This window comes from Sphaerodactylus townsendi, linkage group LG02 (genome assembly GCF_021028975.2).
Source record: "Sphaerodactylus townsendi isolate TG3544 linkage group LG02, MPM_Stown_v2.3, whole genome shotgun sequence".
NCBI classification, from domain to species: Eukaryota; Metazoa; Chordata; class Lepidosauria; order Squamata; family Sphaerodactylidae; genus Sphaerodactylus; species Sphaerodactylus townsendi.
In genome coordinates, this window is record NC_059426.1 from 177,636,287 (window position 1) to 177,662,962 (window position 26,676).

The 26,676-nt window shown below is 47.1% G+C and overlaps 1 protein-coding gene across 7 annotated transcripts in view; it reads right to left on the minus strand.

The window, feature by feature from the left end:
* The window catches only part of NIN (ninein), a 146,272-nt gene that overhangs the window by 97,509 nt on the left and 22,087 nt on the right, over positions 1 to 26,676 (minus strand). For all 7 annotated transcript variants that reach the window (XM_048486108.1, XM_048486109.1, XM_048486106.1 and 4 more), the window contains exons 4-5: positions 22,089 to 22,295; positions 6,974 to 7,055 (exon numbers count right to left, since the gene is read on the minus strand). In XM_048486108.1, coding sequence (XP_048342065.1) covers positions 6,974 to 7,055; positions 22,089 to 22,274 — 268 coding nt within the window. In that variant the 5' untranslated portion in view covers positions 22,275 to 22,295. The remainder of the gene's footprint in view (positions 1 to 6,973; positions 7,056 to 22,088; positions 22,296 to 26,676) is intronic.

A 26,676-nucleotide genomic window follows, 5' to 3' on the forward strand; every position in this document is an offset into this window, starting at 1 on the left:
ATCCGTCAGGAGTGCTTTGACTGTGTGTTCCTGCATGGCAGGGGGTTGGACTGGATGGTCTCGTCAAGAAGAAGAAGAAGAGTTTGGATTTATATCCCCCCTTTCTCTCCTGCAGGAGACTCAAAGGGGCTTACAATCTCCTTGCCCTTTCCCCCTCACAACAAACACCCTGTGAGGTGGGTGGGGCTGAGAGAGCTCCGAGAAGCTGCGACTAGCCGAAGGTCACCCAGCTGGCGTGTGTGGGAGTGCACAGGCTAACCTGAATTCCCCAGATAAGCCTCCACAACTCAAGCAGCAGAGATGGGAATCAAACCCGGTTCCTCCAGATCAGAATGCACCTGCTCTTAGCCACTACAACACTGCTGCTCTCAAGCTCTATGGTCTCTTCCAACTCTATGATTCTATTATTCTACATGAGGCAGGCAAGGTTAATCTTACTAGATCTCAGAAGGTAAGCAGGGTTGGCCCTGAACAGAACCCCTGAAGTCCAGGGTTGCTACGCGGAGGCAGGCCACGGCAAATCGCCTCAGTTCATCTCTTGCCATAACCTAGATGGCCCAGTCTAGTCTGATCTTGTTAGATCTTGGAAGCTAAGCAGGGTCAGTCCTGGTTAGCATTTGGATGGGAGACCACTGAAGAAGTCCCAAGGTTGATATGTAGAAGCAAGAAATGGCAAACCACTTCTTTCCTATCAAAACCAGCCAAACCACTTCTGTTCAGCAGCAGTGGCGTAGGCGGTTAAGAGCTCGTGTATCTAATCTGGAGGAACCGGGTTTGATTCCCAGCTCTGCCGCCTGAGCTGTGGAGGCTCATCTGGGGAATTCAGATTAGCCTGTGCACTCCCACACACACCAGCTGGGTGACCTTGGGCTAGTCACAGCTTTCTGGAGCTCTCTCAGCCCCACCCACCTCACAGGGTGTTTGTTGTGAGGGGGGGAGGGCAAGGAGATTGTCAGCCCCTTTGAGTCTCCTGCAGGAGAGAAAGGGGGGATATAAATCCAAACTCTTCTTCTTCTTCACAATCCGGAGGCCAACCCTCAGAGGTTACAGTTATGGCTGTTTTCAAGTCTTGGGAGGGGGAAAAGCAACACACAAAGCACCATTTGGCCTATCTGTGGGATTTTAAAAATATACAAACGCCTTATTTCTTTACATGCAATACTGTAAATATTTTCAGTCCTTGAGAAAGAGACAGAGGCTGATTATGCACAAGGTGTCTACCGTGCTGCAGGGGCGAACGTCCTTCGGGGCAAGATTTCTTGTACGGATGTATTTCCCCAAGCCCCGCTTTCTATTTCCATTTCCCCCCCGCCAAGCGACACCACTCGGAGCAGGACTTTAATTTTCTTTGCCACCAGAGAAGAAGAGATTTGCCAGCGAGCACAGCTTTGCCCCAACATCTTCCCTCTGCCCACCACCCGCCTATCTGGCTTCACCCCTCCCTAAGGTCACCCAGCAGGCTTCAAGAATTTCCACCTCCCTCCTGGAAAGGGAAAGAGTCCTCCTCAGAACCAGGGTTGGGCTTGTGTTCGACTGAATTCTGGCCCCTTCCGCACATGCAGAAAAAGGAGTCGAAAAGCTCACTTATTTTACTCACTTATTTTTACTATTCTATCTTTGTTTACATCTTCGTTACCCTCCTAGGGAGGAGTCCGGCGGTTCCCTCTTTTTGGGGAGGCTTTTAATGAATTGGGTTATGGGATGCCTGTTATTATTGTTTTGACCGCTGTTTTAATAGATTTTAATGGATTTTAATGTAAATGTAACAATTGTTTATGTGGTCAGTATTGTGATCCTTTGTTATACATTGTATATATGCTGACGCTGTTGTGCACCGCCCAGAGCCCCTTGGGGATGGGGCGGTCTACAAATCGAAATAAGTAAGTAAGTAAGTAAGTAAGTAAGTAAGTAAGTAAGTAAGTAAGGAAGGAAGGAAGGAAGGAAGGAAGGAAGGAAGGAAGGAAGGAAGGAAAGAAGGAAAGAAGGAAAGAAGGAAAGAAGGAAAGAAGGAAAGAAGGAAAGAAGGAAAGAAGGAAGGAAAGAAGGAAAGAAGGAAGGAAGGAAAGAAGGAAAGAAGGAAGGAAGGAAAGAAGGAAAGAAGGAAAGAAGGAAAGGAAAGAAGGAAAGAAGGAAAGAAGGAAGGAAGGAAGGAAGGAAGGAAGGAAGGAAGGAAAGAAGGAAAGAAGGAAAGAAGGAAAGAAGGAAAGAAGGAAAGAAGGGAAGAAGGGAAGAAGGAAGGAAGGAAGGAAGGAAGGAAGGAAGGAAGGAAGGAAGGAAGGAAGGAAGGAAGGAAGGAAGGAAGGAAGGAAGGAAGGAAATCAATTTACAAGCTCCTTCCCCTTCCTCTCCCCACAACAGACACCTTGCGAGGCAGGTGAAACTGAGAGAGTTGGGAGAGAACTGTGATTGGCCCAAGGTCACCCAGCAGCCTTCACATGGAGGAGCAGGGAAACAAATCCAGCCCACCAGATAAGAGTCAGCCGCTCATGTGGAGGAGCGGGGAATCAAACCGCCACTCTTAACCACCACGCCCCATTGGCTCATTAGTGGAAATGTAGTGGAAATGTATTCTGCAGCTTAGCTATGCAATGAATTATAAAATACACAGGGCCAGAGAAGCCTTTGATATCCCCCGCTCCTCATTTCCCCTGGCCTCGCATCCCATCCATACATATTGCAAACTCTGGGGAACGTGAGCCCGCGTGTGTGTGTGTGTTTGAACAAGACAATTTTTAACAAGATTTCCTGCAGCTGGGAGCTCGGACTTGAAAGCCGCCCGATCAAGTGCATAGATATGTGGAAAATCAGGAACGAGACGGGTTGATTAAGTGAGACCCAGAAGAACAAAAGCAAACGTTATCAGCCTCATGAAAGAGCTCGGCTGTTGGTAACGGCTAGCCTGAAGCTCCCTCCTCCGTGTTAGCTTTGGCGGATTCTCTCCGGTCAGCGCGTTTTCTCCGATTGCCTTGGAAAGAAACAGGGGCTCCTTCCACGGAACAGTCTGACTGCTCCAAACAGCAGAGAAGATTCCCCGAAGGGCACAAGAGATGTATAGGAAGAGATCTCAGGGAACTGGAAGAGACCGGTGTTCTCCATTTATTCCAGGATTCCTCCAGCTAAAACCCCACATGCAGAGACACCAAATTACGTGGCTACAAATTACGAGCAGCAGTGGCATAGGAGGTTAAGAGCTCGCGTATCTAATCTGGAGGAACCGGGTTTGATTCCCAGCTCTGCCGCCTGAGCTGTGGAGGCTTCTCTGGGGAATTCAGATTAGCCTGGGCACTCCCACACACGCCAGCTGGGTGACCTTGGGCTAGTCACAGCTTCTCGGAGCTCTCTCAGCCCCACCCACCTCACAGGGTGTTTGTTGTGAGGGGGGGAGGGCAAGGAGATTGTAAGCCCCTTTGAGTCTCCTGCAGGAGAGAAAGGGGGGATATCAATCCAAACTCCTCAGAATCAGATAAAGTAGTTATGCTTTTAAATTGTCAGGATTTTCATTGTTGCCTTATAGTACGGGCCCTGCGGGATCTCGGTGAATTCCGTGGGGATTTTCATTGTTGCCTTATAGTCCGGGCCCTGTGGGATCTCGGAGAAATTCCAGCTGTCCGGGCCCTGCGGGATCTCGGTGAATTCCGCAGGGCCTGTAAGACGGAGCTGTTCCACCGGGCCTTTGGAGGGACCGGCCGCTGATGGTGGGCCCCCCCCTTTCCTTGGCTCTTACATCTGGGCCTTATATTATCTGATGGGACTCGCCGTTCCTCCCTTTGGGAAAGGATTTAATAATAGGTAGCTGGGTGCCACTCACACTTATAATTACTAGTATTACAGTTAGTCTTTCGCTGCTTTTATAGGTTTTAACTAATTTATGATGGTTGTATGACTGTATTTTATTATATGTTGTACACCGCCCGGAGCCCTTCGGGGATAGGGCGGTATAAAAGGACAAAGTATGTATGTATGTATGTATGTATGTATGTATGTATGTATGTATGTATGTATGTATGTATGTATGTATGTATGAATGAATGAATGAATGAATGAATAAATAAATGAATGAATGAATAAATAAATGAATAAATAAATGAATAAATAAATAAATAGTGGCAAAGTTTTTGTCAGAAGTTTGTAAACTGAATGTATGACAAACGCGAAGTTTTTTATTATTCACTTTTAACTGGAACTGTATTTTTTATATTATCGTGTATATGCCAATAGAGGCTTATTGAATTGAATTGAATTGGAAACCAAATGATAAAATAAAGATGACATAGAAGGCAGGCTTGCCAGTTCTGGGTTTCTGGGAGATTACAGAGTGGAGGGCGTAACGCCACGGAGTCCACCTCACGAAGGAGCCATTTTCTCCAGAAGAGCTGCAATCCCATAAAACCTCCAGGCCCTAGTAGGAGATTGGTGACCCTAACAGGAGGCCACGGACGTGTTTGGAAAAGGCAAGCGGGGAAGGAGGAGGCGAGGCGTGCCTCTCTCTTTCTTTCTCCTCCTGAACAAGGCAGCGTTGCCAAAGCCTTGGGTTATCTATAGATTTCTCTGGCACCAGCTGAGCGGAGATGCCACGAAAATAAGGTGGAGGGGAAACGGCTCGGAGCATTCCTGCTGCCCTGCCAGCCGCCGCGCTGAATTAAGCAGGCAGAGACGCGGCGCAGACTTGGGTGAAGGAGAAGCTGCAACCCCTCCCCCGCTGCAACCTCCCCCCTCGCAACCCCGCACAAACCCAGATCACCCCTCCTCACCAATCGTAGCCCGAGGGCGATGCTTTGTTATGTATCCACATCAGATGCACATCTTCTCCCCGGGGGCAACAGAAATAATTCATTTTGAGTTTCCTTGCAGACACACAGGTTTTGGGCAGGGGAGGCGCTGATTAATATCTCAAGTGGGAATTGCCTGGTTTTGAAATGTTTGCACACATTTCCAGCGCCAGCCGAAAAGGGCTTGCGTTGTTTTAAAATACACTGCTATCTAACAGCTAGACTTCAATGGATTTAATACCGGCCCGATTACATGCAGGATCGCCGTTAAACAAACATTAAACAGACAAAACGGATAAGATAAAAACAAACAGAACCATGTCAGATTTATACTTTATAACCAGCTTCATTTATCCAAGCTAGACATAAGATGTCTGGGCTTTACTATCTCTGGAAAAAAACTTAGCTACAGCCAAGGTAGTTCTGTAGCTACACTTGAATCTGGGAGTACCTTAGAGACCAAAAAAGATTTTTGCGTCTAATCTTCCAAGAAACAAAGCTTGGTCTGTCCAATATGTATTTTGTTAATCTGTAAGGTGCTATTGGACTAAAGTCCAGCTTTCTTTTGACCTTTAAAACTGCTTTTTAAAAGTCAAAGGAAACACCTGGCTGCTATTTTAAAAACAAACTAGGGATTACTTTGTGACAATATAAGGATCACATATTTTTATTTGCACGTGTGATTTTGAGGACTACCACCTACTTTGTAAGATTCTTCTTTTTTAAAAAATTAGCCCCAGAACTGTGATTATCTCATAAGACGTCAGGACCGCAGGTGACACATATTATCTTATCAAAATAATGGTTACAACAACCCTGCAAAGCACGCCCATATTGTTAATCCTTATATTGACGGGAAACAAGGTGCCGAAAATAACAGGTTGGTAAAGGTCAAATATTAAATCCATATGATCAAACTCTGTTTTAACTCTGTTTTAACTCTGATGAGCGCAGTTTAACATATATTGTGCGCCCAGACCTATTTGCCTCCGAATGGTATCAACTTCTTAAATTAAAAATCCGCTCTCTAGGTTTAATACTGGAAGATCTCTGTATGCTGTCACCCAGAGAGATTCTGCAAACCTTAAAAAGCAGACTTCTAGAACAGGAATACCATATCTTGTTGGGCCAAGCAAATAAATCATGCTCACCCCTTTCTGTCGGAATAGTACCAGAACAGGGGCACATAGCCAAATATCTTGAACTATTAACTGAACCCCAACAGAGATGGATTATTACAAGGGCCAGATGCAATACTTTCCCATCGGCCATTACAAAGGGTCGCTACCTATCTATCCCTCTCCAGGATCGGGTCTGTCCACACTGTAAAAACCAAGTGGAGACTCTTGTTCACATTATACTTGACTGTCCGAGATATGTGGGCATTAGGAATTTCTCTCCTGAGCGGGTCTTAGACAAATCTGAAAGAGACTCTGACAACTCTGTTGTGGAGCTTTTGTTAAATAACACAGAGGCTATGCTCTTGGAAAAAGTAGCAAAATTTCTTTTACAAGTGACAGAATTTTCTAAGTAACGTCCAATGCTAGATACAGTTTATCTGTCTGTGTTTTGAATGTACTTTTGATTTGTACTTCAGGAATGTCTGTAATGCTCTGGAGCCTATTTTAATATGCCTAATAAAGGTTGTTGTATTGTTGTTAGATCCATACATGAGGTGAAATTTGAATCAAGGTCTTCCGCACACATCTCATTATCCTGCACCTACTCTACAAGACGGAGTAGAGGACTCAAGAAAAGCATGATCTTTACAGCATTACTAAATCACAGTGTGAAAAACTATACAGAAAAGATCAGGATCATATATTTGGCATTTCATCTCCCTGATGGATCAGATCGGTGGTCCATCTAGACCAGCATCATCCATCATTTGGTCCAAATATCTTTGTAATTTATTGGTTTCGATTGACAATTGAAAGCCGAATCCATGAATAACACTGGCATCCCTGACAGAGACCCAGGACAGCCCGAGAAAGTGGAGAAGATGTGCCATCTTTTAAGGGGAGGAGGAGGAGGAGGAGGAGGAGGAGGAAGAGGAGGAGGAAGAGGAAGAGGAGGAAGAAGAAGAAGAAGAACTACAACAAGTTAACATGGGTATCCCTTTGCAACCTGATGGAAACTAGCTGAATCCATGTCCCTCTATTGTTGTTACCAAATGCGCCAGAAATATTCCCAATCTGGCTTACCTGGCTCTTGGAACGACTCTTCATTTGTCAGCGTCCTGGACAGGATGAGGATTAATGCTTCTTTAAACTGGTTGAAGTTGACCTTAAAATTAAACAAAACAAAACAAAGTTCTCAGAACATGCTGCACTATGCCGCTGATTATTCACATCACTCGTTGAGAATCTGGGGAGATGCAGTGACTCAGTGGTAGAGCAACTTAATTTTCAGAGGCATGGGGATCGAATTAGGGCCGTGGTATGCATGGGGATAAGACTTAGGGCCCTTCCGCACATGCAGAATAATGCACTTTCAATCCACTTTCGCAACTGTTTGACAGTAGATTTTGCTATTCCACACGGTAAAATCCAGCTGCAAAGTGTATTGAAAGTGGACTGAAAGTACATTATTTGGCCTAAGTCTTATCCCCTGCACCCTTTCCTCAACCTGCAATGGCCCAAAGAAACCACAATTTCCTCTCCTGGATTGATTGATTGATTGATTATACTTGTATACCGCCCTCCCCTGGAGGGCTCAGGGCGGTGAACAACAAAATATACAAATAGAGCACAAAATAAAATCAATAAATACCAGAATTAATTAGATAAATAATTATGGCTCTATACACATTAAAACCAAACCCCATTATTTAGGTCTTCTCATACCCAAAAGAACAGAAGAACATAAGAACAAGCCAGCTGGATCAGACCAGAGTCCATCTAGTCCAGCTCTCTGCTACTCGCAGTGGCCCACCAGGTGCCTTTGGGAGCTCACGTGCAGGAGGTGAAAGCAATGGCCTTCTGCGGCTGCTGCTGCTCCCAAGCACCTGGACTGTTAAGGCATTTGCAACCTCAGATCAAAGAGGATCAAGATTGGCAGCTCAAAGAATTTCTGGGAATTTAGTCTGGGCACCGAATTCCCAGCACAAGAATTCTCCAGTTCAAATCTCACTGATGATATGAATTTATTAGATGCCCTTAGGTTAGTCATTCTCTCTCAGCCTCAGTCCCTGTGGAGAAATGCCTTCCACGCTAGCACTGACTCATCCCTCAAGCACAAAGGACTCCAATGTTGAGGCGACTTTCACAACTGTTTGAAAGTGGATTTTGCTCTTCCGCACTGCAAAGCGCAGTGAAAGTGGATTGAAAGCGCATTATCCTGCATGTGCGGCAGGGGCCTGAGAAAACAAGAAAGGCTAGAATGTATTTTCCGCCACCGAAGGCAGAATAATCAAGACTGACTCCAGCGTGAGACCGACACCCAAGGGGACACTGTAAGATCTCAGGACTTGAGGGGAAAGCTATTTGTCTCTCTCCTCTTTGCTCATCTTCCTTGGATGGGCACCAGCCACCGACAAAAAGTTTACCATTTTGTCCATATGCGAGGGGATGTTGGGGAGAGATCTCAACTCCAAGAACAAAGATAATGGATTTTAAAAGCTTCAGGCTCCAGAATTGCTATCCTATCCTAGCAACAACATTGTTAAAATAGCGTGCTGTGGGTTTTCCGAGTTATATGGCTGTGTTCCAGCAGCATTTTCTCCTGACGTTTCACCTGCATCTGGGGCTGGCATCCTTGCCGAAGATGCCAGCCACAGATGCAGGCGAAACGTCAGGAGAAAATGCTACTGGAACACGGCCATATAACTCGGAAAACCCACAACACGCTAGTGATTCCAGCCGTGAAAGCCTTTGACAATACATTGTTAGATAAGTACAGAGTTCAGTGTTTAAAGAAGGGCCCCCCAACATGGTGATTCTGGACCCACCAAACGTATTTTCTGACACTCTACAAGTGTTTTTAGGGTGTGGACAGGGCAAGGTGGAACCTTTGCCCAGAAAGGCTTTGGATCAATGATTAGAGATTGGATTGGCTATGGAGATTTTTTTAAAAGATGCAGCACAAGGATCTACACTGCGTTAAAAGCTGAGGCAATAGTTTTGTGGCTGGCTCCGCCTCCTCAGGCAGCCATTTTGTGGCAGCCATTTTGTTGCTGTGCCCACCAGGTCTTGTCAGAATTGTAAATCTACCTGCAGACTCAGAAAGACTGGTCACCCCTTAGAGAAGTCCATATTTTCACGATTTCTTTTCGTCCTTGCTCGGCCTTTCTAAAGCATGTGTACTTTTTTATTTGTTGATTAAACTTGCCTGTATTTTCAATGCTCAAAGACTGATCTCACTCAGTAAACATATCATACTTTATTCAGCCCCACTTTCCAAAGAGTGGTAAAGGGCAGGGGCAGTAGGTAGGTAAGCTCTTTATCCCTAAAACATTATGTATGAAAGTTCAATAGGTTACCCCCATACTAGTTAAAAACAGCAAAGATACACAAAGTCGGGTCTCCAAATGTATCTATACTCTGTTCCACAGAAGGGTGATAGGTGATTCGTCATTGCATAGCGACCCTAGACTCCTAGGGTTCCAATAGGGACCACTCCTAGAATCTCCTAGAATCATAGAGTTGGAAGAGACCCCAAGGGCCATCCAGTCCAACCCCCTGCCATGCAGGAACACACAATCAAAGCACTCCTGACATATGTTCATCCAACCTCTGTTTAAAAACCTCCAAAGACTTTCCGAGGCAGTGAATTCCTGCTGACCTTCTGAGATCTGGCAAGATCAACCTATACTCTGTTCCACAAAAAGATGATAGTTCGGTCAGTTGAAGTGCAATGGTTGAGAAATGGTTCCACATTAGAATATAGTCCTGAACAAACGTGAGAATTATCATTCATTTTTAAGCACGGCCTTTGTCAAAACCATTATTTTGTGAATTATTGGACGTGATTCTTTGATAAAAGAGCATTTATTCCAAAACGTATTTTTACATTTAAACTTTCAAGCAGGTGCGGGAAGCAGGGCTAGGTAGGCACTAGGCCCCAGGCGGAGCGTTCTACAACAAAGAAAGTCCGGCATGCTTTGTTCTGTGATAGAGGAAAATACAACCCGACTATCATCTTTCGGTGGAACAGAGTATAGCAGGAGATACTCTTCCATCCTTGCTGGTGGCAGCAGTTGCTATCCAGAGAGAGGATGCTACCCTGCACCCGAGACATGGGCCCCTTCCGCACACGCAAAATAATGCGTTTTCAAACCACTTTCACAACTGTTTGCAAGTGGATTTTGCCATTCCGCACAGCTTCAAAGAGCACTGAAAGCAGTTTGAAAGGGCATTATTCTGCATGTGCGGAAGGAGCCATAGAGAAAGGTACCACCACAAGACTTTATTGAGCTTCCAATAAAGGAGCAGCAGTGGCGTAGGAGGTTAAGAGCTCGTGTATCTAATCTGGAGGAACCGGGTTCGATTCCCAGCTCTGCCGCCTGAGCTGTGGAGGCTGATCTGGGGAATTCAGATGAGCCTGGGCACTCCCACACACGCCAGCTGGGTGACCTTGGGCTAGTCACAGCTTCTCGGAGCTCTCTCAGCCCCACCCACCTCACAGGGTGTTTGTTGTGAGGGGGGGAAGGGCAAGGAGATTGTCAGCCCCTTTGAGTCTCCCGCAGGAGAGAAAGGGGGGATAAAAATCCAAACTCTTCTTCTTCTTCTTCCAGGACCTGAAGGAACGGGGCGTGTTATTCTTTCCTTCTCAGTCCCCCAAAGAAGGGGCATTTTGCTGGTACAGAAATACCTTTGTTCCCATTTGCACCTTCCCATGCGCCAAAACCCCCCATGCTGTTCTCACGCGCCCCGCCCCCCCCATTACAAAGGAAACAAGGAAGGGGGAAAGCATGCATGCAATCTTGTCAAACTTTATTTAACTTTCCGGAGAGATTTTTCTCTCACGGATCTCCACGGCTGTCTCATACCTCAGGAACGACAGGAAACTTTGCCCGGGCAAGTGACAAGTTCCTTGCCAGCTCATTCCGAACGAATGAGTGATTTTACTCGCCAAAGATTTGTGGACTAATTCCTCTGCCGCTGAAAGCTTTTCAGCCGTGTTGGGCCCCAGGCGCTACAGCGACAAGCATCATAGAGACGTCTTCAACGAAACAGCCATCGTTAAGCTGCGTGGCAAATGCCCAGTGGCTCAATGGGGGACCATTTGCCTGGGATCCAGAGGGTCCCAGGCTCGATCCCCGTCACCCACAGTTAAAGGAACGGGCATGAGGCAATGAGAAATCCTTCCATCTTAGACCCCGGAGTGCCACTGCCAGTCTGACTAGACCAGGGGTCTGCAACCTGCAGCTCTCCAGATGTTCATGGACTACAAATCCCATCAGCCCCCACAAGCATGGCTATTGGCCATGCTGGCAGGGGCTGATGGGATTTGCAGTCCACGAACATCTGGAGAGCCACAGGTTGCAGACCCCTGGACTAGACAATATCAACCTTAGTAGACCACAAACTGAACATGAGTCAGCAGTGTGATGCAGCAGCCAAGAAAACCAATGCGATTAAGAACATAAGAACAAGCCAGCTGGATCAGACCAGAGCCCATCTAGTCCAGCACTCTGCTACTCGCAGTGGCCCACCAGGTGCCTTTGGGAGCTCACATGCAGGAGGTGAAAGCAATGGCCTTCTGCGGCTGCTCCCGAGCACCTGGTCTGCGAAGGCATTTGCAATCTCAGATCAAGGAGGATCAAGATTGGGAGCCATAGATCGATTTCTCCTCCATAAATCTATCCAAGCCCCTTTTAAAGCTATCCAGGTGAGTGGCCATCACCACCTCCTGTGGCAGCATATTCCAAACACCAATCACACGTTGCGTGAAGAGATTCTGGACTGTATAAATTTCCGAAAATGAAGGGGTGGAAAAACAAGGCGGAACTCCACGGAGGAAACGTTTTTATTTCCAGACTGAAAACGTTGTGAGTTTCTTGTGCGGAAAGGGCCACGGTCCTCAGGATCTGACGGAGCAAGCCACCAGAGCCCACGAAAGACACTGCGACGCATCTCACCCCAGCGTAATTAAAAGCAACCTTGGAAATCTGTTCTATGCGAAGAAAAATGTGTACCAGCGGCCTCATTTGCACATTAATTGCTGCCATTCATCCTACAAATATTTCAAAATGCTAGCGCTCTTCAGAAAAAAAGGGCAGTTTGCAGCAGCGAGGAGTGGATTTTCCTGATTAAAAAAATACCTTGACATTTAAACTAAATGAGCTTGACTGCAAGAGGAGAAGGAAGACTTAAATTAACCAGGCCACGGCGCCTGGCAATTATCATATTGGGGGTGCGGGGCGGGCTCGGCTCGGCCTCCCACCCAGCCCGGTGCACTGGCTGTAGGAAATTTATCACAATGGCACACCTGCCAACATTGGACTGGAAAAGTCAGGATCGACAGCTTTGCGATATGATTGAGGGACGTTTTGTTTCCCGTGCCGTTTAAACGAAACACCGCTCCGAGTGCCGGCGCTGGAAAAATACGGCCAATAAAACTGACGGTCATATCTAATACATTATTTTCAAAAAGACAACACAGAGACTTGACTACCCATATAGCCAATATATAAACTTGACACACATTTAAGTATGTGAAACACTTCAGGTCCTACGCAGCAGTGGCGTAGGAGGTTAAGAGCTCGTGTATCTAATCTGGAGGAACCGGGTTTGATTCCCCGTTCTGCCGCCTGAGCTGTGGAGGCTTATCTGGGGGATTCAGATTAGCTTGGGCACTCCCACACACGCCAGCTGGGTGACCTTGGGCTAGTCACAGCTTCTCGGAGCTCTCTCAGCCCCACCTACCTCAAAGGGTGTTTGTTGTGAGGGGGGAAGGGCAGGGAGATTGTCAGCCCCTTTGAGTCTCCTGCAGGAGAGAAAGGGGGGATATAAATCCAAACTCCTCCTGCTCCTGCTCCTGCTCCTGCTCCTCCTCCTCCTCCTGCTCCTCCTCCTGCTCCTGCTCCTCCTCCTCCTCTTCTTCTTCTTCTTCTTCTTCTTCTTCTTCTTCTTCAGGTATCAATCAGTATTTATTATTACAGTATACAGTGGAACCTCGGTTTTCATTGCCTTCGGTTTTCATCAATTTTTTCAGTGAAAAATTTGTCTCTGTTTTCTTCGATTTGCCTCGGTTTTCATCGGTTTGCAGTAAGGTGAAGGGGTTTGTGGAGAAAAATCACCCGGACAAAGCTGTTGCAGGCCGTGACTGCAACTTGTTTAATGACAATGTCTTGCCCCATTTCAGACAAATCTTAAAGAGGCATCAGAAACAGACCTCTTTGGACAGCTTTCTGGTGCGACATTGGTCCACTGGCTCTGAAGCCGGTCCTGGTGTTATTGTTTGTTACTGTTTTCAGCATTAAACACTATGTTTATTCACCCAAAAATGTGTTTTTGGTACGTTGTTTGGAGTGCCTGGAACGGATTAATTGGATTTACATTGATTCCTATGGAGAAGTTTGCCTCGGTTTTCACCGGTTTCGGTTTTCATCGATTCTTTTCAGACGGATGGCCAACGAAAACCGAGGTTCCACTGTATTAGCTCTGTTTTCTTTCACAACAAGCCTGTACGGGAGTACGGTATCGCTATTCCCAAACAGCAGATATGGGAGATGAGCCTTTGAAAACAGTCACCGATGCCTAAGGTCATGATGGGGTCAAGTGTTTTTAGAAAGTGGATGGGGACGAATGGGACACTCGCCCAGCAGGGATTACGATTGGTCAATTATGATACAATCGTCTAGGCAGCAGCTGCCAACCTGGGGTTGACTGTATTTCTTGTTTAATTATCTGTCTTTCCCCCTATATCAGTGGTGGCGAACCTTTGGCACTCCAGATGTTATGGACTACAATTCCCATCAGCCCCTGCCAGCATGGCCAATTGGCCATTCTGGCAGGGGCTGATGGGAATTGTAGTCCATAACATCTGGAGTGCCAAAGGTTCGCCACCACGGCCCTATATATAGGCTTCCTCTGTGTTGGTGGCTCCACCTCTTGAGGCAGCCATTTTGCAGCCGGCTCCACCTCCTGCAGCAGCCATTTTGTAGTTGCGCCCACAGCCCTGGGCTAGTTTCAAAGGTGCCTGCAGGTTCCAAAAGGTTGAGGACGCTCAGTTGTAGTGAGACATGTCAGGGGAGGGATTAGAATTCGGGACTTGCAAGCAGACAGAAAACCCTTTCGTTGTCTATACCAGGCATGTTTTAAAAGAAGAAGAGTTGGTTTTTATACCACAGTTCTTCTCGTACAAACTCCTTCCCTTCCTCTCCCCACAAGAGACACCTTGAGAGGCAGGTGGGGCTGAGAGAGTTCGGAGAGAACTGTGACTGGCCCAAGGTCACCCCGCAGGCTTCATGTGGAGGAGGGGAGAAACAAACCCTGTTCTCCAGATTAGAGTCCACCCCTCTTAACCTCTACACCACACGGGCTGATGTTTAATGGCAGGGCAGCTCAAATAAATGAGAACTGTCAGGATTTAAACCTCTTCCCAGCATACAGGATCGGCGGAGCGCCTCTTTAACTTGTCGAATACATTCCCCAGCCGGCAGCCAGCCCAGACGGTCTCACTAATGCTGATGTCTGGCTCCATTTGTGAGACTGGTTAGGAAAACAGTTGCCAACCTCCAGCTGGTAGCTGGAGATCTCTTAAGATTAGACCTAATCCCCCAGCAGTGGAGAATTAGTTCACGCGGAAGATGATCTGTATGGCAGCATTATACCTCATTGAAGTCCTTCCCCTCCCCAAACTCCGCCTCTCTCAGGCCCCGCCCCCAAAATCTCCAGGTATTTCTCAACCTGGAGCCAGTAATCCAAAAAAAAAAGTGTGATTGGTGTTTGGAATATGCTGCCGCAGGAGGTGGTGATGGCCACTCACCTGGATAGCTTTAAAAAGGGCTTGGACAGATTTGTGGAGGAGAAGTCGATCTATGGCTCCCAATCTTGATCCTCCTTGATCTGAGATTGCAAATGCCTTAGCAGACCAGGTACTCGGGAGCAGCAGCAGCAGCAGCAGCAGAAGGCCATTGCTTTCACATCCTGCACGTGAGCTCCCAAAGGCACCTGGTGGGCCACTGCGAGTAGCAGAGAGCTGGACTAGATGGACTCTGGTCTGATACAGCAGACTCCTTCTTATGTTCTTATGAGCAGCAGCAGCAGCAGCAGGCCATTGCTTTCACATCCTGCACGCGAGCTCCCAAAGGCACCTGGTGGGCCAATGCGAGTAGCAGAGAGCTGGACTAGATGGACTCTGGTCTGATCCAGCAGACTCCTTCTTATGTTCTTATGAGCAGCAGCAGCAGCAGCAGCAGCAGGCCATTGCTTTCACATCCTGCACGCGAGCTCCCAAAGGCACCTGTTGGGTCACTGCGAGTAGCAGAGTGCTGGACTAGAGGGACTCTGGTCTGATCCAGCAGGCTAGTTCTTATGTTCTTAGAAGAAGGTACTCTGCTCAAATCAGATCAGCCCTTTCTTGGTTTCTAGCGCCAACATTTCCTCTCTGCTACAGCCACTGACCAACCTATACAAATTAAAAGGGGGACAGAAGGGAAAACATGGGCCCCCAGTGGATCATTTGAGCGCTGGAGTGGTGTAATGGACAGAGTGTCAGACTAGGATCCCAGGAGACTGGGTCCAAACCCCCCATTTCTACCGTGGAAAATCACTGAGAGACTTTAGGCTGGCCAAGGACTCTCTGCCTGTCCTACCTCACAGGGTTGTTGTGAGAAAGTGGAGGCGGGGAGAATGATTTTCTAAGCTGCTTTGAGTTTCAACTGTGGAGAAAAGCAGGGCATAAATAAATAAACGTCCGCTGCCCCATTTACTGCCGCGTGGTGTTGTAGTGAGAGGGAGACTCCCACTTTTAACATGATTTTCCCCACATCAGTCAGTCAGTCTTTATTATGGTCACACACCAGTGTAAGATAGAAGAAGATAATGATGAAGACAAAGAAGACGACGAAGCAGGAGGAGGAGGAGGAGAGGAGAAGGAGGAGGATTTATATCCCCCCTTTCTCTCCTGGAAGGAGACTCAAGGTGGCTTACAAGCTCCTTTCCCTTCCTCTCCCCACAACAGACACCTTGTGAGGTAGGTGGGGCTGACAGAGTCCTGAGAGAACTGTGACTGGCCCAAGGTCACCCAGCAGCAATGTAGGAGTGCGGAAACACATCTGATTCACCAGACAAGCCTCAGCCACTCAGGTGGAGGAGTGGGGAATCAAACCCGGTTCTCCAGATTAGAATCCACCTGCTCTTAACCACTAAACTACGCTGGCTCCCAGGTAAATAAAGGACAGAACCCATCACAACGCAAAACAGTAGATACGCACCTAAAAAAGAAAAAAAAAGTAAAACCTACTAATGAAAGGAAATTGGGAGCACAAAAGGAATGGGAATATAAAGGAACCAAAATAAAATGCGTAAACACTGAAGCCGGAGAAAAACGTTAAGACCGTAAAAGGGGGAGAGAACACAATAAAGAATAAAACGGGTATTGTGAAGGCTGTAATTATCAAATCAGATCATTGAGTCTCCTTTATTGCACAGATTATCCCGCGGCGCACTTCAAGCGCTGCTACACAGAACTTGGCCACGGTAAACGTTGCGTCAGGATTGGCACTGGCGAGCCGCACGGAAATACAACATTGTTCGGTGTGGCCTGGGAATCGGTACAGCGGAGCGAAATAGAATGACCACGTGTCGTTTTATAATAGTGACAGAAGAGCTCTCTCAGCCCCACCTACCTCGCAGGGTGTTTGTGGTGAGGGGGTAAGAGAAAGGAGATTGTAAGCCCCTTTGAGTCTCCTTACGGGAGAGAAAGGGGGGGGGGGTACGAATCCAACTCTTCTTCTCATTATTATTATTATTAACTGAAGATGCCCAGGCCTGAACCGAGAATCTACAGCCGGCAAAATCCACCACTGAGTAGGGGACCCTTTTAATCTCATGATCGGAGAGGGCTTGATTCAGATTCCTCAGGCTGTAATTCCCTGGTCCACCATCTGCTCTCTGACACCCATTCCAACCCCTGGTTTTCCACAATTGAAGAAAAAAATGCCTCTATTGGACTGTCAGTGGATTCACTTTGCCCCTTGTCCTATTCAGAAGCTTATAGGAAATTAAAAGGTCAACTATTGGATAGAGAGTGCTCTACCCTAATTACCGCAGCCAAGAAAACGTGTTCCCCCCCCCTGTATATTTCTCTCCCATTTGAACGGGGCCACTTGGCACACTACCTGTATTGCTTAATAAACCCCGGTCAAAGGAGAGCCATAATGCTCGCCAGGTTTAATGTTATGACTTCTGCCTTGTTGCATGGCAGATTTAATGAAGAAAAATGGCCTCTATTGGACTGTCAGTGGATTCACTTTGCCCCTTGTCCTATTCAGAAGCTTATAGGAAATTAAAAGGTCAACTATTGGATAGAGAGTTCTCTACCCTAATCACCGCAGCCAAGAAAATGTGTCCCCCCCGCCCCGTATTTTTCTCTCCCATTTGAACAGGGCCACTTGGCACACTACCTGTATTGCTTAAAAAACCCCGGTCAAAGGAGAGCCATAATGCTCGCCAGGTTTAATGTTATGCCTTCTGCCTTGTTGCATGGCAGATTTAATAAGCAAGAAAAAGCTAAAAGATTGTGCCCATGTAACGATGGATCAGTTGAATTTCTGGCCCACCAATTACTACACTGTCTCAGATTCAAGGAAATCAGATCCAAGTATGTGAATCTTACTCCTTTACATTTACCCCATCTCCCCGATTTAATTAGATTACGCTACTTGTTGGACAACCCTGATCCTTCTGTCTGTATGATAGTGGCAGACTTTCTCCTGGAAATTACTAAACACCAGTAGATTTCCTTCGACCTAACATTTATTTCCTGTATTGTATATGCTTTTTAATCCGTTTTTTATTGTTGTTGTACTGTTGTCTATGCCAATAAAGGCTTGCTTGTACTGAAACAGAGGCAAGTTGAGCTTCCATTTGGAAAGTTTGCTTGGTGACAATCAGACACACCGTGGGCACCCAACTGAAGGACGAAGAAACTACCAGTGAGTCTCTTTATTAGCACAATAAAAGAGACACGTCCTAGTTCAAAGGGCTCATTATTTTCCCCTGCTTTTCTTTGCACTGTGCAAGACCGAGAGTCCTTCAAGATGCAGGATTATCTCCCCAGAGAGGTCAGAGACATCAAGCATCTTCCCCCCCTCCTCAGCCTTTGGGGGGAAAAAAGGATTTTGAAATTTGAAGCTGTAAAGCTCCTTTCCACGCCTTCCTTCCCACAACTGTGAAGGTGCTCAGCTACAAGGTTTCAGGTAAATATATAAGGAAAAGGTGACAAAGGGGCGTGAAAGGAATGAGGGCTTCGTATACATGAGGGGGTCTAGCAATGGAACAATTAGTCATTAAAATATTGGCAAAAATCTATGATCGTGCACTATTGGGGAAACTGACATAGCTGGACACACACTGCTCTGTTGCCCCTTCTATGATTATCTTCGGTAAAGATAAATTTCCAATGCACACACCCATGGGGCGACATCACGTCACAACGTTTACTGGCAGACTTAGATATGGGGTGGTTTGTCTTTGCCTTCCCCGGCAAAGATACCCCCATATACCCCCTTAGATACCCCCATATACAGAGGTGGGATCCGGCAGGTTCTCACAGGTTCCCGAGAGTAGGTTACTCATTATTTGTGTGTGCCGAGAGGGGGTTACTCATTGGTGATTTTGCCACGTGATTTTTGCCTTAGTTACGCCCCTCCTCTCAGCAGTAGCGCGCAGAACTTGAAGCAGTCCAGCAGGAGGTGCATCTAGAAGCGCAGCGCTGGCAGCCTGCGCCTGCGTGCATTCGTTTCCCGCCCAAGGACCGGCACAGCGGCTGCATCCTTGCCACAGCCCCACCCAGGAATGCCAATTTCCAGAATGCCCGGCCAATTCCCCATCGCGGGTTCCCAGCCCCATTGGCGCTTACACCACAGTTTTGAATCCCACCACCATGGGAAACCTACATTAATAAAAATTTTGGATCCCACCACTGCCCATATATACTCGAGTATAAACCGACCCGAATATAAGCCGAGGCACCTACTTTTACCACAAAAAAACTGGGAAAACTTGTTGACCAAGAGATATAAGCCTAGGGTGGGAAATTTCAGCAGCTGCTGGTAAATTTTCAAAATAAAAATCGATACCAATAAAATTACATTAATTGAGGCATCAGTAGGTGAAATGTTTTTGAATATTTATTTCAAAGAAAAGCAGTAAACTAGCTCTGTAAGTGGCAAAGAGGGTCAACAAAAACAATATGGTCTCAACAATAACTTTAAAAGTACAAAAACCTCAGCTCAATCAGCAACCAAGCTAAAACACAAGAGTTAAAATCCTTCAAAACTGGATTCCTCCTCCTCATCTGTATGTCCAAACAGAGCTTCAGCTATAACTGGTGTGAGGCTATCAGAATAGACCAGTGATGGCGAACCTTTTCAAGAGCGAGTGCCCAAATTGCAACCCAAAACCCGCTTATTTATCACAAAGTGCCAACACGGCAATTTAACCTGAATACCGAGGTTTTAGTCTAGAAGCCCAGAAAACGGTTAATCTAAGGTATGCAGGTTACTCAGGAGTAAGCTTCGCGCAGGGTAGTCGGTGGCTCGGGCTTTCGAAGCAACCATGCAACTCTTTCCGGAATTGAAACCGGGTGAATCACTAATTCTAGGAGGGTTTACTCAGAAGCAAGCCCCATTGCCAGCAACCGAGCTTACTCCCAGGTAAAGGATCACGCCTTAGTTCTTCGCATGAAAATCAGTGGGGTTTAACAGCGCTTATCAGGGTTATCTACACTGCTTCCCCAAAACTAGGTCTTAGGTTTAATGCTAATAATCGAGCCCAGCAGCCCAGGCCAGCGTAGATATGGAGTGGTGGGACTCTGTTTGCACGTGCCCACAGAGAGGGCTCTGAGTGCCACCTCTGGCACCCGTGTCACAGGTTGGCCACCAATGGCATAGACATTGTCATCATCACTGAGTTTGCAGTCATCACCATCACTGCTGTCGTTCTCATACAAAGAGCTGTCTTCACTGCCATCCATAGCACAGGTGTCAAACTTGCGGCCCTCCAGATGTTCATGACTACAATTCCCATCAGCCCTTGCCAGTATAGCCAATGCTCATGTTGGGAGGGACTGATGGGAACTATAGTTCATGAACATCTGGAGGGCCGCGAGTTTGACACCCCTGATCCATAGAATTACTAATGCCACATTTCTTGAAGGCGCGTTATACTCGAGTATAAGCCGAGGGGGGCTTTTTGAGCATAAAAAATGTGCTGAAAAAGTCGGCTTATACAAGAGTATATACGGTATATATTTATCACACCTATCCTCCAAAAAATCTTAGGAATATAGGAGGAGCGGCATACCTCCTTTGTTCCTTGAATCTGGAACCTCAGATAGAGTTGGTGGGTTCTGCGTAGCTGCTAGAGTCTACTGGGATGTAGCACTGATTTAGTGAATACAACCGCAACACACACACACGCTAATTTTAATATTTTGTAAAGTGTAGGTGACTGGGGAAGGCAACTGTAAACACAGCCTGCCTAGTAAACATTGTGATGTGAAATCCCTCCGTGGCTCAGAAATGATCTGGCCCTTGCAGGTTGTTTATATATGTATAAATGTGTGTGTACACATACACACATATTCTTGTAACTATTCTGTTAATGTATGTTTTATTCTGCTGGTTTATGACTGAAATAAATGACTGGCAGAAATTAGTTTGGATAGGATGTTGTGGGATACTTCACCATGAAATTTTTCTCTCTTTCTCTCAATACTGGGGGGAAGAGTTAGGACTAATAAAAGGAAACACTTCTTCACGCAACGTGTGATTGGTGTTTGGAATCTGCTGCCACAGGATGGGGTGATGGCCACTAACCTGGATAGCTTTAAAAAGGGCTTGGGCAGATTGATGGAGGAGAAGTGGATGTATGGCTACCAATCTTGATCCTCCTTGATCTCAGATTGCAAATGCCTTAGCAGATCAGGTGCTCCGGAGAAGAAGCAACAGAAGGCCATTGCTTTCACCTCCTGCATGTGAGCTCCCAAAGGCACCTGGTGGGCCACTGCGAGTAGCAGAGAGCTGGACTAGATGGACTCTGGTCTGATCCAGCTGGCGTGTTCTTATGTTCTTATGAGTCAGATGTGTTCAATTACGTTTGATGTCCATGGCCTTGTCCTTAGAGATAGAAAAACACTCCCTGGTATGTCAGATGTGCCCTTGCTAGAAGAGTCTGGGGGCAACAGTCAAGGCCCTGGGGCCCCCACAAAGCCACCCCCACCCTTTGCGCAGAGAATTCCAGAAGCTCAGAGTGATAGCAAGAGATTTCTTGGACTTCCTGTCTTCCAGGGAAGCCAAGAGTGGAGCTCCTAAATCCCAAAGTCAGTCTCAACACAGGTGGTTTCCGCGCAAGATTTACAAAAATATCCTGTAGTTGAGCAAGCAAGAAAAATATCCCCTGTGCAGCCGGTGATGTTCAAGCGTGACGGTTTTCGGTATCCTGTAGTGGGCTGGTTGCCCCCGCGGATATTTCCCTCATCCCAGGGTATTCAAAAAGAAGAAGAGAAGAAGAAGAGTTTGGATTTATATCCCCCCTTTCTCTCCTGCAGGAGACTCAAAGGGGCTTACAATCTCCTTGCCCTTCCCCCCTCACAACAAACACCCTGTGAGGTAGGTGGGGCTGAGAGAGCTCCAGAAGCTGTGATTAGCCCAAGGTCACCCAGCTGGCATGTGTGGTGATTCTTTTCAAAAATCCCGGGGTGAGCCTGCTAGAGCATGTACAATGCAAACACCCATCAGGGGCAGACCAAGGTTATTTTCCCCTCCCAGCCACCTGATCTACCCACCTGACGTTCATTCAAGCTGCCACTCAAAAACAACAGCCAATCAGAATGCAGGACACCGGGCATGTTCAGATACGTTTGTAGCAGCCACTCAAAAAAACAACAGCCAATCGGAATGCGGGACACCGGACATACTCAGATATGCTTGCATTGTAAACACAGAAGTCCCGGGCTTGTGCGAAAGAAACTGGAGTATTTCCTCCCGGTCTTCACTAGATTCCTCGACAAAATGGGCAGCCATGGGAACGGACAAACTGGGATAAAATAGACTAGGAGTATGAGAAACCAGTGGTACACAGGTATAATTCTGCCGTGTGGAAATGACCTGTCAGTGGTCACGCGGCCTTGTTCTGTCAGTCTTACCCTGTCCAGGAGATTGTCCTGCAAGAGAGTCTGCTGGAGCGCCCCCGGGGCAACTTCCTCCAAGTGCAACACGTGGCAAAGGTCCGTCAGCTCCTCCTGCCCCAGGAAGCCTGAGCCGGTGAGGTCGAAACTGTCAAAGAGTTCTTTGAGACGGGCTTCATACTGGTCTTGCTCAGCTTCGTCCATCCCATAGCCCACTGTGCGCACCTGGGAAGGGGAAAAAGAGACCACAAGGTCACAAACTCGTTTGAAATGCAAATTCATTTGAAATTCAAACTCGTTTGAAATTAGCTTGGATGCCAGCAAGGTAGCAGCCATGTGGGAAGGCTCAAAGGCCCCTTCCGCACATGCAGACTAATGCATTTTCAATCCACTGTCACAACTCCTTGCAAGTGCATTTGGATATTCTGCACAGCTGCAAAGTGCGCTTCACATACAATTGGCAGGCGCGGTCAGTGCGAATAAAATGCAGTCAAGCAGACCAGAAGCGGGATTTGGGCCTTCTGAAGCTGGATAGTTCCATGGGAATGTCAACTCAATGCATGGCAGCTGTGAAAAAGGCAAATTCTATGCTGGGGATCATTAGGAAAGGAGTTGATAATAAAACTGCAAAGATTGTCATGCCCTTATATAAAGCAGGAAAAGTGCGACCGCGACTTCGGGGAGCACTAAAAGTCCAGTTCTGGTCACGCCACATCTCAAAAAAAGCGATATTGAGGAAGATAGAAAAAGTGCAGAGAAGGGCAACAAGGATGATTGAGGGACTGGAGCACCTTCCTTATGAGGAGAGGCTGCAGCGTTTGGGACTCTTTAGTTTGGAGAGGAGACGGCTGAGGGGGGATATGATTGAAGTCCAGATTTATGGAGGAGAAGTCGATCTCTGGCTACCAATCTTGATCCTCCTTGATCTCAGATTGCAAATGCCTTAGCAGACCAGGTGCTCGGGAGCAGCAGCAGCAGCAGAAGGCCATTGCTTTCACCTCCTGCACGTGAGCTCCCAAAGGCACCTGGTGGGCCACTGCGAGTAGCAGAGTGCTGGACTAGATGGACTCTGGTCTGATCCAACAGGCTAGTTCTTATGTTCTTATGCGCTGGAAGTGCATTATTCTGCTTATGCAGAAGGGGTCGGAGGAAGAATTTATTTATTCATTCGTCCAGCAAATGCATGTCTCCCACTTCTCCAGAAACCCCTCCACACAGCTTTCAACCTTGGCATGCAGAATTCCCAAGTTCGATCCCCAGCAACCCCACTTAAAGGATTTCGGGCCAGGAAATTACAATAGCCATTTCTGTACTTGTGAACTGCAGCCAGAGTAATATTTGCAACCAGATTGAAAGCAGAGAACTGCCCTGAACAAGAAAACCAGGAAGAAAAACAATGAGAGAATCTGCTACAATAGCCAAGTTAATTAACCGTGTAAATAGAAGGCCGAGATAGGAGTTTGGTGAGGAATGGAAATTATATTTAATTTATTGTGCTGTAACGGTTAAAAACTGGTGTTTTACTATAATAATTAAAGCATATTTTGTAGATTTTTAAAAAATAGTTGGACTTTTCCCCCCAATTAAATATGCATTGCGGATATAGTTAATATATTTATTATTATTATTATTATTATTAATTAGATTTATAGGCTGCCTCACCCCCAAAGGGCTCGAGGCGGCTCACAATACAGCTGTTCCAATAAAAGCACATAAAATACATAACTAAAACTAACCACATTAAAACAAATTTCCACAGCAGCAGTTTCTTAGAATTTAAATAACAAAGTTAAAAGCAAGCAAGATTAAAGACAGGCGCCCGATCAAAAAGGCTGAGAGGGGAAAGGCAGGGCCCAAGATGGAACCAAGGCCCTGCCAAGATGGAAAATTGGCAACCTCAGTGGGGCTATTAGTACAGCAAGGGTAAATAAGGAAAAATAAGGCCTGGGACCATCGTTTCTGCTAGACCGCATCACCCCATATGTCCCTACACGGCCTCTTCATTCAGTGGAGGACAGTTTACTGGTGGTCCCTGGCCCCTCGATGATGCGGCTGGCCTCCACGCGGGCCAGGGCCTTTACGGCTCTGGCCCCAGCTTGGTGGAACGCTCTCGCTCCAACTGTCCGGGCCCTGCGGGACCTTGCTGAGTTCCGCAGGGCCTGTAAGACAGAGCTGTTCCACCGGGCCTTTGGAGGAACCGGCCACTGATGGTGCCCCCTTCCACCCCCCTTTCATGGCCCTCTACATCTGGGACCTGCCATTCCTCCCTCTTGGGAAGAGGATTTTGAATATGGAGCTGCTGGATGCCCTTTATTTTTATGCTAGTATTTTTATATTGTATTTATGAGATCTAGCTTTTACTGTTTTATCGATGCTTTTAAAGATTTAGCCATTTTATGTTATATTATGTTTATTGTTGTACACCGCCGGGAGCCCCTCGGGGATAGGGCGGTATAAAAATCAAACAAACAAACAAACAAACAAACAAACAAATAAATAAATATGCTATTTTATGGTAATTATATGATTGGTTTACTTATTTGTTTGCATTTTTGTAACCTATTTTTGATTTTTTTTTCTGTTTTCTTGATATATTTTGTACAAATAGGAAAATAATGAAATATATTAAAAAGAAAAAAAAACAGATTTCAGGCGGCTGGAAAAGACCTTTCTTCAGCCGACATGGTGGAGAGCAGAAACTAATCAGAAGCTACTGGAAGACGGCCATACAACCTGGAAAAACCACAACATCCTATAAAAAGAAAAGTTTGTAAACATCAAAGGAAATCGGCTGTGAAAAATGCAGCAGCTTTTGCAATGTATTTTGATGTTCGCGACATTCCTGTTTGATGTCGCATTAGAGCAGGAGTCTCCAATCTTTCTGAGCCGGCAGGCACCTCTGGAATTCCAACACAGCATGGTGGGCACCATTGTACAATGCTCCGGCAAGATGCACAGCCGGCAACGCACAAGAGCTGCCACAGCTTACCCGAAGCAACACAGCCAAGATCTTTGTGACTTCGCCGCTAAAACAATGTTTTCACAAAAACATGCAGAGCCAATCAGATCTCCAGTGACCAATCAGAAACTTAGCTTGGCAAAAGACCGCCCTCCCCCCCATGCTCGCCCACTTTCTATCAACAACTGGCTGGCATCTATCACCCACAACTATGGCTGGCATCATCAGAAGAATGTCACAGTGAGACGTGTTTCTATAAACATTTGGCAGGTGCCAGGAAATGTGTTGCTGCATGCCACGGTGCTCGTGGGTGGCACGTTGGGAATTCCCATTTTAGAACGTTGTTATGAGGAGTAGCAGTGGCGTACGAGGTTAAGAGCTCGTGTATCCAATCTGGAGGAACCGGGTTTGATTCCCAGCTCTGCCACCTGAGCTGTGGAGGCTTATCTGAGGAATTCAGATTAGCCTGTACACTCCCACACACGCCGGCTGGGTGACCTTGGGCTAGTCACAGCTTCTCGGAGCTCTCTCAGCCCCACCTACCTCACAGGGTGTTTGTTGTGAGGAGGGAAGGGCAAGGAGATTGTAAGCCCCTTTTGAGTCTCCTGCAGGAGAGAAAGGGGGGATATAAATCCAAACTATGATGATGATGATGATGATGATGATGATGATGATGTTTGTATACAGCATGATGCTGGTAGGGGATGATGGGAATTGTAGTCCACAACATCTGGAGGGCTGCGAGTTTGACACCTGTGCTCTAAGCTGTCTTGCATGCTCCATTTGGGTAAGAAAGACAACATACAGATGCAAAAAGGCCTGGGACCTTTGCACCTGCAAGTCTGCTGCTCCCAATACACCCCCCACGAAGAACGCTTTGCTCGTCAGGCAACAATTTGCTGGGTGAGGACAACAATCCTGTGAGGTAGGTTACGTTGGGTGAGCAGCACCTGTGGTTGCATAGTGGCCCACACTTGCCCGGAGGGACCTTCGTGACTGAGCAGGGATGTGGGCTGCCCTCCCTCCCCAACCATTAATGGATATTCTAACCACAACCAGTAAAGTTCAAATCTATACAAAGCCAGGAGGCAGAGTCGCATGGGGGGGGGGGAATGGTACCGGGGGACAAAACCTCCTCCAGGTGCCCCCCATGGGATGCAGAGCCCCGCCCCCATGGGACGCAGAGCTCCGCCCCTATGGGTCATAGAGCCCCGCCCCCGCAGGTTGCAGAGCCCCCTGCGTTGTGCAGCCACGCCCCGCGTAGCCCTGCCCCCACATGCTGCAGAGCCCCCCCTTCCCTGCTGCTGGCTCCTGCTCTCCCCAGGGCCTTGGGAGGGCAGAAGCCTACCTGCAGGGAGCCTCGTCTGACTTGGGCCTCCCTTGGGCTCGCCCACGTTGTCACGACATGGGCAGGGGCCAGGGGTGCCCAAGTCAGATGAGGGGGAAGGCATCTGGTCATGTGGGGGGGAGGCGATTTTGCATCCCCCCCATGTGACCAGATTAGTTGCGCCCGGGGACATGGGTGACCCCGTGTCCCCAGGCAGATACACCCCCGCCATATGGCCAGATATGCCCCTGCCCTGCAATGATCAACCAGAAGCATAAACACCAGTTCCCAAATCAATTCCCAGCTACTGAAGTTTCATA